This window comes from Ceratotherium simum, chromosome 13 (genome assembly GCF_057802395.1).
Source record: "Ceratotherium simum simum isolate JZ-2026a chromosome 13, ASM5780239v1, whole genome shotgun sequence".
Lineage (NCBI taxonomy): Eukaryota > Metazoa > Chordata > Mammalia > Perissodactyla > Rhinocerotidae > Ceratotherium > Ceratotherium simum.
The window spans coordinates 10,954,237-10,968,958 of NC_141912.1; the positions used below are offsets into that span (position 1 = coordinate 10,954,237).

The following is a 14,722-nucleotide window of genomic DNA, read 5'->3' on the forward strand; positions in this document are numbered from 1 at the left end:
AGTCCCATGTTTATGACCACCTCCTGGGTATCTTTCCTTGGCTGATCCAGGCTGAGAGGCAGATTATGCCTTAACACACCACAGTAGGTCTCAGAAGACCTGAGGTCTCTCCCCAGATCTACCAGCTGTGTGACGCTGAGTAAGTCACTTAAATGTTCTGAGTCACAGTTCCCTTATCTGTAAAATAACTGTACTTCCTGTGCAGGCATACACCAGAGGGTAACAGAGTGAATTAAATGCGTTAACCCATATGTGGACTGAGTAAACTGTAACACCCTATATAAATATGAGATATAAGAGATACATTAGATATATGAGATATGTTGGTTGCTTGCCAAACTGAATTAATTGTTTCACCTTTTAACTGTCTTTCCTTATTGACTACACCATTTTTTTTAGTGGGAGTCCCTAAATATGGAATCCCTAGAGTTATCTTTAATTACTGCTTTTCCTTCTTTCCTTCCTCCTTCCCTCCCTCCCTCTCTCCCTCCCTCCCTCCCTTTCCTTCCTCCCTCCTTGTGTTTACTCTCTCACCAAGATTAGTTTTCTTCCTTTGGGTTTGCCCTTCCTGCCCTCACTTACCCCTTTAGCAGGAGGGATGTCATAGACCCCTTGAGGTTTTATCTCTCCCACTGGAACTGAAAACATAGGGCCTTTTGCTGATGGTGGAGGGATGTCATATACCTGAAAAGAAACACTTGAATTACCCACAAGGGAGATGTCTTATACTTGTCACTGTTCACGTTACTAAGCTTTTAATTATGGATTTATTGATCAGCTTATCGATACCCTTGGCAGCATTCTATGTGATAAGGGGTTGACGGAATTTTTCTTTTTAAATTTTGTGTTCTTTGACTTAAATATAAAAATGATCCTAAGTGAAATATCTAAACTGTCTGTACTTTAAATTTTTAAATTAATTATTTTATTGAGCTATAATTGACATATAACATAGTTTCAGATGTACAACGCAATGATTCGATATTGTATATATTGTGAAAAGATCACCACAGTAAGTCTAGTTAACATTTGTCACCTTACATAGATACAAAATTTTTTTTCTTGTGATGAGAACTTTTAAGATCTACTCTCTTAGCAACTTTCAAATATGCAATACAGTATTAGTAACTAGAGTCCCCATGCTGTACGTTACATCCCCAGGACTCACTTATTTTATAACTGGAAGTCTCTACCTTTAGAACTGCTTCACCCATTTCACCCGCTTCCCCCACCTCTGGCAACCACCACTGTCTGTACTTTAAACTGTAGTTTAAATTTTATACTTCTTGAAATAAAATGATAAGCAACGAAAGCTTTGTCAGATAAAAGCCTAGGATTTCCTGATAGAGCGAATCCAGAAGAGATAATTTAAATAACATTGGCTAAAATGGCTCCTGAATAGAAACCTAAATGTTTCTATGAAATTTCATATGAAATTTTTCAATGAAAGCTTCATATGAAATATACATAATCTGTAATTCCCCTTTCCTCTGTAGCCCTGAAGGAATGCTACCCTTAAGCTCCTCTCTCCCGGGGACCATGTTGCTGGTACGTACCCCTTGAGTGGCATGGGAAGGGGGGATATCATAGATGTCCTTTTGGTATCTGGATGGGTACTCGTACACATAGCCATGGCCCGACCTGACTGGGGTTATCACCTGTGGGCAAGAAGACACAGAGGTGTGAAATCCCAAGCCCCAGTCCTGAGCAAATCTCCTAGCCTCCTAATCAGGCACTCCTCCCTCATCTCTCCCCCATAAAAAGAAAGAAAGAAAAAAACAAAGAAAGAAGAAAGAGAAAAGGAAGGAGACAAGGAGATACCAGGTCAGTCAACTTTTAAATCCCTCTTGAATCCCAGGGAAGAGCAAGTCCCTGAAATATCTCTGTCCCCCTTCCTCCTGGTAACAAAGTCACCTCAAAGTTGGTCAGATAAAGTCTCAAGTCCCAAAGTGTACTTTAAGGGAGAATCATTTTTACATTACAAAAGTCCTATATCATCCCTTTGGAACATCAAAAGCACAGCGTCATGAAAAAATTTTTTAAAGGCCCTGAAAGTATTTGTAAAGTGAATAATGCAAATAGAGTTTAGTCACTTAAAATTCCTCTCATACCTTCCCCAGGACACCTCTTCATCTGACATTATTATAACTAAAATTCCATAGGTCACTAGAGTACTTTTATGAAGCTAATGCTCAAACAGTGCTGCCCGTAGAAGCCTCCAGGAATTTTCAGTCTAACTTACGAAACAAATGAAATACTGAGTCAGGAAGCCACCAGGAACAGAGTGCAGGTCTCTAATCATTTTCCCATTTCCACCAGGGAAGCAAACATCCCAGACAGTACCTATGTCTAGTCCAAGGGATGTCAGACATCAAATACGCTCATCACAACTCTGGCATCTGGAACCAATGTCAATGAAACGAATCTCACCCAACAGGCTTGTATTTTCATATCTACATACTTTATTCTGTCCCAGGCATGGGTAGAGAATTATTTGACTTAAACTCATTTTGAGATATATTTAATCCTCCAAGGGCTTCTAAATTCCCAGGGTCTTGTTTCTGCCTCACCCCTGCCCCCCGAATGACGAACAGTGCCCACCTCAGTATTGCCCGTGACATTTTGAGAACAGACATTGCAAATTAGGAAGAGTTGCTTGTTCCCTAAGAAACCGTCATCTTTTATCCTTTCTATAATGTGAAAACTCTGGCGTCAAGCTGCCTACAAAACTATGTGGAAAATGCTCATGTCCGTCTTATGCTGAAATGGCTGGAACTCAGCCAAATGCACCAATGCCCTTCTCCCTGGGGGCTCTAAAATGCCCAAATTCAATTTGGTTTTAAATCCCTGGTGCGTGCAGCTGATTATTTCTTGCAGTGAAGGCAAAAGAGATTAGTATGCAGTCACCATGCCATCAAATCTCCCCACTGCCTCAGGTTTAAAAAAGGAATCTATTGCTTTAAGGTTTGTTGGCATGGAGCATACAGAACCATTTTATAAAGTGGCCACTGTACTGTGCACAGCAAATCTTCCTTTTCAAAGCAGGATGCCCTTTGCTCAAGATAAACACACTGTGTTCCTAATGCCCTTATGTAATTTTTTTTTTCACTACTGTCCAGGAGAGAAGTGAAGTATCTTCTCTTAGTCTATCTCATTAGCTCCTCTATTTATAGCTCTCTATTTGGGTTTTATAATAGAACCTGCTCACAACGCAGCTTTTGTTCAGTCTAAAATTTCTAAGAGGATTCTGTCCAAGGTTGCCAAGTTAGTAATAATGCTAAGGGAAAACCAAGGCTGATTATGCTGAAGGCCAGCTGAATGGTTTCATCTTTAGATTCAAAAAGGGAGGGGGGCTAGGAGATAGAGGGAGTGGTGTTGGTATCTGAAAATAGCCCCCCGGTGAAATGTAAACCTATAGCATGACCTCAGAAAGGCGAGGTCACCAACAAGGCTTTTCCTCACCTTTGTGGATCTTCCCTGGCAGAGAGCATCAGTGCTCCCCGGTATTTAACATCTCACTTCCTGATAAATGTCACAGAAGCCCAACTTGCTCTCTCTTTCTCATTTAAAGGATGCCTGTGGTCATCTGGTTTTTAAAAACTTCGCATTCCAAAACAGTCATTTTTCTTGTTTATGCATTAAAAGAAACAGATGGTGAAAACCACAGGGAGAAAAAGCCAACAAAATACAACCTCCCCCGATTCCAGCATTCCTGATGTTACCATCTAATTCACGTTGGTCCACAAACGGCATTTAAATGGGACCAGCGTTTTGCATCTGGTCAGAAACATCCAGGGCATACAGCGATCTGCTTTGTGACGCCTGAATGAGAAGGGAGCTGGAAGTCTGCTTTTGGACACTCTCCTCCTCAGCCCATTGCTTGGGTCACTTACATGCCAATTGTGTGTTCTTTCCTCAGAGGAAAGTGCTGACCGTTCTGTACGTTACCAAGTATCCAGTTTTGTGGTTCATAAGGCCTTTTCTTCTTGCTTGACGTAGCACACAAAAACCTTTCTACTCTCCCAGAATTACTGAACCTCAGCCTATGAGGAACACCAAGTTCTAGCTAAGGGGACGGAAATTTTGGAAGAATTCCCCCGGGCATTTGCAAGGCAAGGCACTGAAATTGCTACACATAGGGCATTTTAAAACTAATTTTCTCAATGAAATCAAGTCAGATTTTTCATTTCCCCTTTTCCTCCGTTTGTTTTTATTTTCTCCATTCTTTTCATTCTCTGTATTTATTTACAGTTACAAGGGCTTAGCCTTAGGAATTTACCAAACTGCCCTATTATTTCATCAGTGTTGCCACAAAGGGGGCTACGCTGTGGGATTCCTGGGGCTCTATGACCGACTGTTACTGCAGCTGCTTCCCTGTTACTCTGGCAGAGGATCTGCATTCTCCAAATATGGATTTTCTGTCCTGATGAGGACTCCAACCTCCCTCAGATGTCAGTATACCATTCTCGTCCACTAACGGGAGAGTCTGAAGGTAGATACTTGGAGAAGAGCCACGATGCAGAGAAGGGCAGACTGTAGAAATTTAGAAAAGGAGGAGTCCACTTAATAAATCTCCAACGCTGGGCCCCGGCAGGATAGGATCAAAAAAGTTGAGACTGGGGTTCTGTTAGCTCTCTAATTAATCTACTCGCATAAAAACAAGCAAACACACACGCTGGCCCCACCCCACCCTTTGATGTGCGTAGTTCACACCATTTCGAGCCTCAGATCCTGGGCAGCCTGAGCTGTTTTTAGAGACGCTTTAAATACTTCCATGTCTCATAATTTTGAGAGCTACGCACGCTGAAATATTAAAGAAGAAGAGTGTGTTTGCAGGCAGCAGTGAGGGCTAGGGAAAAATGAAAACCACAGGTGTGAGAGTCAGCGAGCTGGAAGAGAGCTCCTGGGTCTGTCACTCATGCCTCCACCTTTGGTTGGCCTGGCCTTGCACCTGTAGCAGAGACGCCTGCGGGGCCGCGCAGGTAGGGGGGGCGAGGGAGAAACAAGCCAGATTCTGTGCTGGGGAGACACTACTGAACTCAGACCCTACTGAAAGGAGGCAGCCATTCCTCAGCGCCAGCCAACTGCCGTCCTGAAAAAATACGCCCCGGATTGCCAGACCTTTCAAATTTTCAGGATAAGCCAGAAATTTGGACTTTTATGTGAATCTGATTTTCAAAATTGGCTCAAATTTTTCAAACAGCATTTTGGCCAAACTACACAAGTCTCTGGCCCCCAGGGTGCCATCTTTGCTTTCATCTATGTATTTCTGCCCTCCTCCCTCAGTACCTTGAAAGCCTCTGAGGGCAGGGCCCGAAAGCTCTGCACCAATTCCAGCCTTGGCAAGGCTCAACTATCCGTTTTTTATATATGCCCTGCATGCCAGACCTCTACACCTTCACTCAGGCTGTGTCTTTGTCCAAGATGCTCTTCTTCCTTTCTCATATTCAAATTTTATTTGATTTTCAAGGTCAAGCTGAGTGCCCCTCTCTCATGAAGCCTTTTCCAGACAGATATAACATCTCCCTCCTTGGAACTCCCTGAGCGTGTTATCCGTACATCTCTAACGGTACTTATCATTTGTGGTTTGACTGTTACAGCGCATCTCATCTCTTCTCTTAGCATTGTGGAGACAGACCATTTCTTCTTCACTTGTATATGAACAGCAGGACCTAGCACAGTGCCTTGAAAGAGTAGGTCTTGGATAAATGTATTGATTGAATACATTAAAGAACTAAAGGAAAACTCAAAGCTTTTCTTAAGCAAGATGGTGTGGAGCTGGAGACGTACCAAACAAGGTCTCCCCATGTAGGAGAAGGTTGGTTTCCAGGTAAGTCAGCTCTAGGTTGAGTGGGACCCACGGGATAAGGGGTAGAACTGTGTCTTGGCAGCCATGCACGGTAGTGTTGGGCCAGTGACAGAGCCAAGAAAGCAGAGTGAATGTTACGTAAAGTTGAGAAATCAGAAACCATGGAAGAATTATCACTATTTGGTGCAAACCACTATGAGAGGCCAAGACGGGGCACTACATGGTTTCCTTTTCCCCAGTCTAGAGCCTGCATGTGACATGAACACCTGTGTCCTTCTCAGCCGCAAGCTAGAAACATATGGGGGAGTTTTGCAAAAAGAAATCAAAACAAACTCTGCTTTTCACTCTAACATCAGAAGGAAAATACAATAGAAAGGAACAGGAGTCATGCTTTCTCTAGTTCTGAAAATATGTGACAGGCTCGTGTCATGAGAAGTTGTATACCAGAGGCCACGGCCACAGTGGGTCTTTAGCTCAGTGAAAAGATTAGGTCTCATCAAGGGAGTGACTGAGAACATAAGCTGGACTCAGGCAGAGCTGTATCTAAATCCTGGCTCTACCACTTACTAGCTGTGAGAACGTGACCAAGGTATTTGTCCATTCTAAGCCTCTTTCCTCATTAGTAAAATGGAAATGATAATACTTATAGGTTTTATGAGTATTAAATGAGATCAAGTACGTAATGTACCCGGCAAAGAGTAAACCCCTAAGCCTTAACTATTTTTATTCTAAGTTTCACCTAGGTTACACAGATTTTACTTTTGGACTTAAATTGTGGACTAAGTGATTCAGACCAACATCCTACTGAAGACAGCTTTAAACAAATGAAAAAAAGATATTAAAAATGTTCTTAATAGCATCAAAGGGTTAAAAGATAGTAAAGAATTACCAGGTCAAAATTTGGGAGTAGAGAAGGAATTCATAGAGGTAAGTCCAAATTTTGAGGCTGCTTTTTCTCTGGGGGCATTTGCTGATCTGAAACAGGTATCAGAGAGGCAATATTGTGTTTTTTTTACAGCTTCTTTGGGTGAGGGGGAACACTGGACTGGAGGGCTCATCAAGGTAAGGACCCTGATAATCATCCACTACTTTGGGTTGAGACCTCTAAGGGCTGCATGCAAAAGTTAATCCACCTACCCTTGCATAGGCTGAAACCAGGTTCTAAGTCATCAACATTGGCAAGAACATCTCAATGCTTGAAATTTGATTTAGGTGTGTCTGTGAGGCTGGCAGAAGGAAAAAAAATGCTCTCTGGAAGTAGAGAACATCTTTATAGGCCTTAAATTATTTCTACAAATATTTAAAAAATACAATGTCCAACACACAATGAAAGATAACCAGGAATGTAAGAGATAAGACTTTAGAAACTAGACAAACAACATCCAATTCTTGCTTTCTTCCTAATATGATAAAGATGTCATCTGTGTTTTAGTGATCATAGATCTCAAGGCTGTTTGCTTTCAAAATGTTTCATGATTAAACCATGGGAGAAAACAAAATTTAATCATTCTTAGATTTAAGTCAGATAAAAATAAATTAATCTTCACAAATGCAAAAAGTGTTCCCAGAAAGGCCTATAAGGCAATGGGAATTTCAAATCAAAGCAGTAAATGACAAGAGACTTTGGCCCTTGATGACCATCAGTAGATTTACTTGGGTTACTATTTTACTCTGGTCATATCAGTGTTGTTATTGTCACAATTATCACCATAACAGCCCAAGACACTCCAGTGGAAAACCCCAGGAGAAAATGTGCTTTATAAGGCTTAGAGATAAAGATATGTATCTAAGAGAAAGACGGTGAGGTCCCAAACCCAGCACGCTTTCTTGAATTTCTCTTCAGACAAGGCCTTTTCAGCGTAAGGTCATAAGCTGGGTTTGTCAAGAGGATCTCACCAAGAAGTAGGGCACGTACTCATTTGCAATGTCTAGAAGCAAAGTGCTTTCTCTCAAGACAACTTCTGCTCACATGGTATCACTTGTACCAAGGTCTCAGCAAGTCTGCTTGGGGGCGCTACTTTCCTTGGGCATCTACTTCACCTCCTTCAAGTTGAGCTGGTGGATGCCTGGCATTGGGGCATAGCAGCGGCAGAGGCCCTGCAGTTAGGAGAACTTTGGCTTCTCAGCTGCATGCTGCCAGTTCAGTGGAGCGCTGAGGGAAGGGGGAAGGGAACAGGCTATGCCATTCATGAAGGCAGATCTCCTTGGCACCTCCCACCCAACTCTGAGAATCCTGCGAAAGCCAATTAATAGAGTCTCAGGTCCTGCCACATTCTGCTGTGCTTCATTCTAACGCCAGCCCTACCTCTCACCTACTTATCACAACTTCTCATCTGTCTCCTCCAACACTCGCCCCTGTTTTGACTCTGTCCCTCCTTCCATGCTACCAGCAACCCTAAGAAGAACAAAAACAGTAAAAAGGAAGCAGAAAAATCTTACTGTTTGACTTGAGAAAGAATTGAGTGGAGTGGATGAGAGACCAAGATGGGATGGGGAGGAGCAGAGGTAGCTTCAGCAGCATGGATCCCATTCTAGTGTTTTATTATTATTATTATTTCGAGGTCTACATTTGATGTATGTATGTATCAAAAAATTACAAAATCACAAAAATATAATTTTTTATAACTTTAACAAAATTGTAAAAAATAATAACTCCCACTTGGAAGGGTAGGGAGGAGTCTTTTGTAACTGTTCTAGTTTCTGTGTCCCATGATTTAATTCTCTAAGTCTCTACAATCCAAAGCAACAAGAGGAATGACCTGAATTACACAATCCTTTGCTCCAGATATCTAGATAATGCCTCAATAATTGACCAATGGAGTTTACCCATGAATCTAGCAGAGCAGGAATGTGCGTAACCAGCTCCTGGTATTGAACTGGACAGCGCAGGTGGTGCTGAGAAGATATAATGGGTAATTGATGAGAAGTTAAAAAGTTCCACTGTGCCCTAATGATTACAGCACAGATTTATAACCTTGCCATTAACAGTACCTCAGATTGTCTGAATTCAAAAGTAGGCTTCACTGATTAGTGGTCATCTATTTGCATTTTTCTTGGCATATGTGGAAAGTAAAATTAGATTGCTTCCTGTCTATCTCTAATCCTCCCAACCCCCTGTTTTATTTATACCATCTCTGGGTTTCATGCATTAACAAGAGTATTTAGATTTCTAAAACTGCCTGTTGGAAAGGACTTATTTCACTTAAATGCCCTTAAAAAGCATTAACAGAGCCACCACAGTATTTATTAGATCTTATAATAACCTCTTTGTCTTAAAGCCCATGAACTGGGTGACCCTTTCCCTTTAAAGAAAACCCTAGGAAAAGAACCATCACTATCATCACTGCCCGCCCATTGGAACTTGGATCCAGTTTTCAGAAGCTGCAAAGTTATAGAGGTTCGTCTGTTTAAAATCCAAGATTACTAGTTGCTTTTCTATGACCAGAGGAAAAGCCACATGTTGCCTACACTGGATTTATTAATTCTCTATAAATTCTCTCTGCCCAGCTTGGGTGTAGCACTGAGCTCATTTATTTACTCGCATAGCAACAATAATGAAAACGGAGTCTGGCCTTAAAAATACACCCCCATGGGCCACGTCCATGGTTAACCTTTCCTAACACTTCTCTTGTGCTCATCAAGATTGCTCCCTCGCTATTTTTGGGAGATGATTTACTTTCCTTCCAAGACATTTTGATGTCTGATTTTACTCTAGAACAAAGCCTTCTGCTAGCCACATCTAAATCACAGCCAGTCTCTTTCTCCAAATGAGGAAAAAGTCACAACTAAGAGCTCAGAAGTGGAATGGGGCTCTTGGGTCACTTTCATTTGACACAGCATTTGGGCGGCGAACCACTCAATGGAAACAGTGCCCCGATTGTTAAGCCTCTAGCAAGTCTCCCCTGCTGCTTTCAGGAAGCTCTTTGTGCAGCGAGTGCTAAAGCAATATTTAGTTATGGAGTGACCGAGCGCCAAAGAGCAGCTAGAAGCATTTAACGTGAAAGAACATGATGGGAAATGACATCTGGGTTCCTCAAGTGGTCAAGGTCTTTTCTCTGGACAAAGCCGAATACAGCCGGTGACAGAGCTGGGTACAGCAAAGCCATTTTTTATATCCCATGGACTGAAATGTTCTTTGAATAAAACTATAAAAGGCACAAGCATTTTGGTTCTTTTGATGTTCAAGTAAATTCAACAGGACACTAAGCACTAAATCTAGATTTTGAAATAGATGTTAGAGAGATGCCCACAGGCTGCCCTAAAGGGAAGGTGATTATGGAAAGGAGGTAAGGGATGAGAATTTCTGGACGCAAATGCCTATGGGTATAGTTTCCTCCTCAATAGGAGACTTCTCAAGGCTTAAATGGGAGAAAAGACACGATGGCTGATGGAGCAAACTTCTCACGTGGCAGAACTTGGTGCCAGTTCTGAAGGGGGCTGACCCAGTATTGCGGCAGGGCTGTCGCTTCGAGAGACACCAGATACACCGAGGGCCTCTGCCAAGTGAGAGGATTAAACAGAAGAAAATGGGCAGAAAAGAACAAGTTCCGGGACAAAGCACTTTCCTAGCTCTTGGTAACAAAGCAGAGATGAAAGTTCTCCTTAATGAGGCGCTCTCTGGAAGGGTTCTCACGCGAGGGACCGGGTCTGCAAACTCGGATTCTCCCTGGCTCAGCGTACCCGACCCTCCCTCCTGTGCTCCTGCCTGCTCCTTGCTTTCTATTGACATGGTTCTATCTTCCAAAGGAGAGTGCGGTTTCTAGATAGGAAGGTGGACTGGATCCCAAAGGATGGGTAAGAAGGAGTTGCCAAAACTTAGGGGCCAACTGAAATTTATATCAACACCTGCATGTCTTTTCTTTTTTTTTTTTTAAATCTTGAGACCAGGTCATTTTATTAAACCTTTCAAGCGACTGTGGGAAAGAATCAGATAAGGATATCTGGATCATAAAATTTTAGCAAAGACCATTAGAAATAATCCAGCCCTACTCCCCATTTCACAGTTGAGGGAACTCAAGTTCAGAGAGGTTATTCAGCTCATTAATGACAGAGAAGTGAAGGAGAAGCTTGGTTAGCTGGGTCCAGCAGTCCAGCAGTGCTTTCCTCAATGTCCTGTTGCCCACACTAGCAAGATAGATTAGAAATTTACTACTTTTCTAATTTCACAAATAAATACTCCCAAAGAAAGTTACTTCCTTATTTGAGAAGCAAAACTTGAAATCTGGGTATCTTATTTTTGGGGGGTGCCCCTTTCACTGGCAAGCCCACTTTGGGAGATTAAACTATATCCAGTTAAATGAAGTTATCTATTTGCAGCAATTGGAAGTCATTTGAAAAGACGGTATTTCCAATGGCAGAGAAAGCCAACATAGCAATGTTCTCAGTGGTACCACAGTCTTTACATCACCTCAATGACCTGCTCAGGACTTCTGGATCAGCCTGGCATGAGACTGACCACTGCAGCTGGGTGGCGGACATTTCCACGTTCCTTAACTCAGATTCCCTCACCATTGAGGCTACTCTCTGGATCTGAGGTGGGAGCCTTCTGAAGTGACTTGAATTCTTCCTGGCCAACAGGAGGCTTTTTTAGCACCCAGGGTTCTGGTGAGCTGGAACTGTTAACAAAGTGTCTAAATATGCTCTCTTATTTTAAGGCTTGGCAACCTCAACCATTCTCTGGGATGTAAAACTCATTAGTTTCAGAGTCAGACAGACATGGGCTCAAATATCAATCCTGCCTCTTACTAGAGGTTATGTCCTTCAGCAAGTTAACTTACTACTGAGACCTCAGATCCCTCCCCTGTAAAGTGAAGGTTGTAATGAACACCTTATGAGGCTGTTGAGAGGATTAGATGAGATTATGTGTATATGTCCCTAACATGGAGCCAAAGTGCAAAGGCACCTTCGGGTCACCCCCACTTTAGGTCTAAAACTATCTTGAAAAATAACTAACTTAAAAACATGCTAAAGGCTACACAGTCAGTTGGTGGTAAATTTGAAAACAAATAACTATTCTGATAAAGAACTGGTTTAAGCACATCATGCTTTAGGAAAACTAAGTATTATAAAAATTATTCAAATAAATCAGATGTGATTATGGCATTGCTAAAGGATTCTTTGCTTTAAAACTTGATCTACTGTGCGGTCCCTGTAAAGAGAGGACTCCTTGGTACTCTTCAAATGTTACTGGAGTTACAACTTTTAAGGAAGACACACTGTCCTGAGTCACACCTGTACTCCTTAAATAGGAGCAGCACACCTGTCTAGAAGTGTACTTTGACAACTAGGTTTATGGCATAACTATTTAGAACCAAGTGCATTTCTGATGGTATCTAGCTCTGCATTTTGCACAATATACTCAAACAAGCCTGCTTTTAAAGATGTGTTCAGCCAATATGAAGTCTCAGTTTTATCATCAAATGAAATAAATGTATTCTTTTCTCTCCCTCACAAACAGAGCATTATCCACTTAGCCAGACATCATATTACACACAATATCTGACCTATTCACTCCGGTAAGCACAGTCACTGAGCATGAAATCATTGAAAAAGGAAGGGAGATTACCTCTGTTTGCTTTGGTGTGTGTTTATAAGAAGTTACTAATACACTCTTAGACATATGCATTATCTATGAGCTTTATAACAAATTGCAACAGTGTTTGAAGGCCCTGGCATTGACCAAACAAAAAGGCCTTTGTTCGTTTTTAAGGAGGTGTTACAGTTTGCTCATTCCACAACCGTGGATGACTCAGCTGGGAAGAGACACTTCTCATTTTCAAAGTGAGCTCATCAAGTCCTGCCCTTGAAGTACTCAAGGACCTCCAATGATGTGTAAGATTTAAAATGTATCTTGACTCTTGAGGGTAGAGATTTTAGATGAAAGTTCACTTCTCTGCATAGCTCCAAAAGCCATGCATTGAGGGGAAAAAATTCATTTAAATTAGGATTATCTTTATATAGAAATTCAGGATTCTGGAACATGGTCGTATACTTTATTGAGTTTATATATGGAGAAACTGGAAGTACCCTCTGCCCTGTCCAAGTCTGATTCTCCTCGGTATTTTTCAGAGTGTGTGTGTGTGTGTGTGTAGGACAGGAAAGTGAGGTGAAGTCAGAGTTTAGCTTCTCTGGGAGCTTTCATTTCCTCTAAATCTATTTTTACTCAGTAGACAAATCATACTGCTAACATATAGCAGTTAGTTGGCGGGTAACTGAGTGTTGCTCTGGGCAACCAGATTTCACAATGCTTCAAGTCCCAATAAGGGAAGTCCTCAGTTCCTTAACCAATGGCTTTGCGTGGTTGTGTGTGTGTGCATGTGTGTGTGTGTGTAATTCATGATGACTCAGTGTCTAAGAAGGTACAAACATTGTAGCTAATCTATTTCTGGTTCTTATATTACCTTTCAGGAATGGGCCTGGAAGACCTGGCTACAATCTTGGACTCATTTCCTGCCAACAGTTTGGCTGTGTTCTATTTTGCAAGGTAGGAAATGGTCTTTAAAGATGATGTAATACTACCTGAGTTTTCTGAGTGCCACCCCTCAAGCAGTACTTGCCCCAGCCTAGCCCATCATACACAGTGTAATGGCGGGCCATTAAAAGTTTTAATGAGCCCATGAGCTCCCTTGAGATTAAGTGAAATGTACAACATATTTTGGGACCATCAAGGAGGGAGAAACTACTGGCGTGCAGAAAGAAAGCTTCACAGAGGAGATGAACATTGAAATGGGTTTTAAAGTATGACTAGGAGTTCACAAGTAAAATAGAGGAGGAAAGGCATTCTAGGTAAATAATAGCATATGCAAAGGAAGCTCTGCTCCTCAGTAGAAAAACTGTAGTTCTCCTTTTTAGGTGACTATAGAAGCGTCAACTAAACTTGTTGTCTAAATTGGGCAAAATGCATAAAAGTTAGGCCCTGAGACAAACTGAACTTGACATCGATCACGCTTTGGATGCTCATTTGTTGTGCATAGATAGTTATGATTACAGGAAACAGATGGTGACATTCTCCAAGACCCTTCTTGGGGAAAACTACCGTGTATAATCTGACATATGTCATAACAGACGAATGAGCTGGACGACAGGATTTGAACAGTGTGTCATGGTGGATGGTGATAAGATCAGAAGCACTTTTCAGCTTATTTAAAGGTCAACTCAAATTAAATGCTTCATTTCTTGCTCTGCCTTGTTCATTCACTCATTGGCTGTTCTCTGTGTGCAGAAACTTTGCTATGAGCTTGGCCTGTGGCAGTAGAAACAGCCAGGGCCCCTCCCTGCCTTAACGGACCTTATAATGTAGCCCAAAACTGATTTTCAGAAGGACTCACAGCAAATCTAATTCCACCAATTAGAATAAAAACATCCTGTCCAAAGAATAGTCAGAGAAACACATATAATTCCCCATGCGGACCAAGCACAAAATGCATGAACTCAGGTGGCAGTTGTCCTGATCTTGGAAGCAGAGAAATGAGGCTATTTTAGATCTTTGTAGACTTTAGGCTTTTGGATGTTTGGAGTGTCCACTCCAAACCGTACTCCCATATTAAGTAGAATTTTTGCTTTTAAAAAAATTGAGAACATTAAAAAAAATATAACTCAGCTTTTCAAGTTACTGGACTATGAGTAACTCGTTTAATTTAGAATTGCCTGTGAGTTCTTGGCAATCGCGGAGCATATTTAGAAATCGTTGTAAAGTGAGAAAAATCTAACCTACAAATTGTCTTCAAATGTAATGAAAGAGTTATGAGCCCTAAATGTAACAATTAATGAGGTTGACACGATGTTGGTTCCTATACATGTATCTATATGTTTATTAATTTCTATTTTGCCGTTTTTGTGTTTCATATTTTGGAGCCAAATTTTTTTATTCAGCTTTCAGACATTCTCATACGCCCTGGGCATTCTGCCCACAAT

At 41.6% G+C, this 14,722-nt stretch overlaps 1 protein-coding gene across 4 annotated transcripts in view; it reads right to left on the reverse strand.

Annotated features, from left to right (window-relative positions):
- NEDD9 (neural precursor cell expressed, developmentally down-regulated 9) overlaps nt 1-14,722 on the reverse strand; it is a 176,071-nt gene that overhangs the window by 7,480 nt on the left and 153,869 nt on the right. For all 4 annotated transcript variants that reach the window (XM_014788748.2, XM_087438001.1, XM_004432121.3 and 1 more), the window contains 2 exons: nt 1,557-1,658; nt 583-684 (listed from right to left, as the gene is read on the reverse strand). In XM_014788748.2, the coding sequence (XP_014644234.1) occupies nt 583-684; nt 1,557-1,658 (204 nt within the window). The remainder of the gene's footprint in view (nt 1-582; nt 685-1,556; nt 1,659-14,722) is intronic.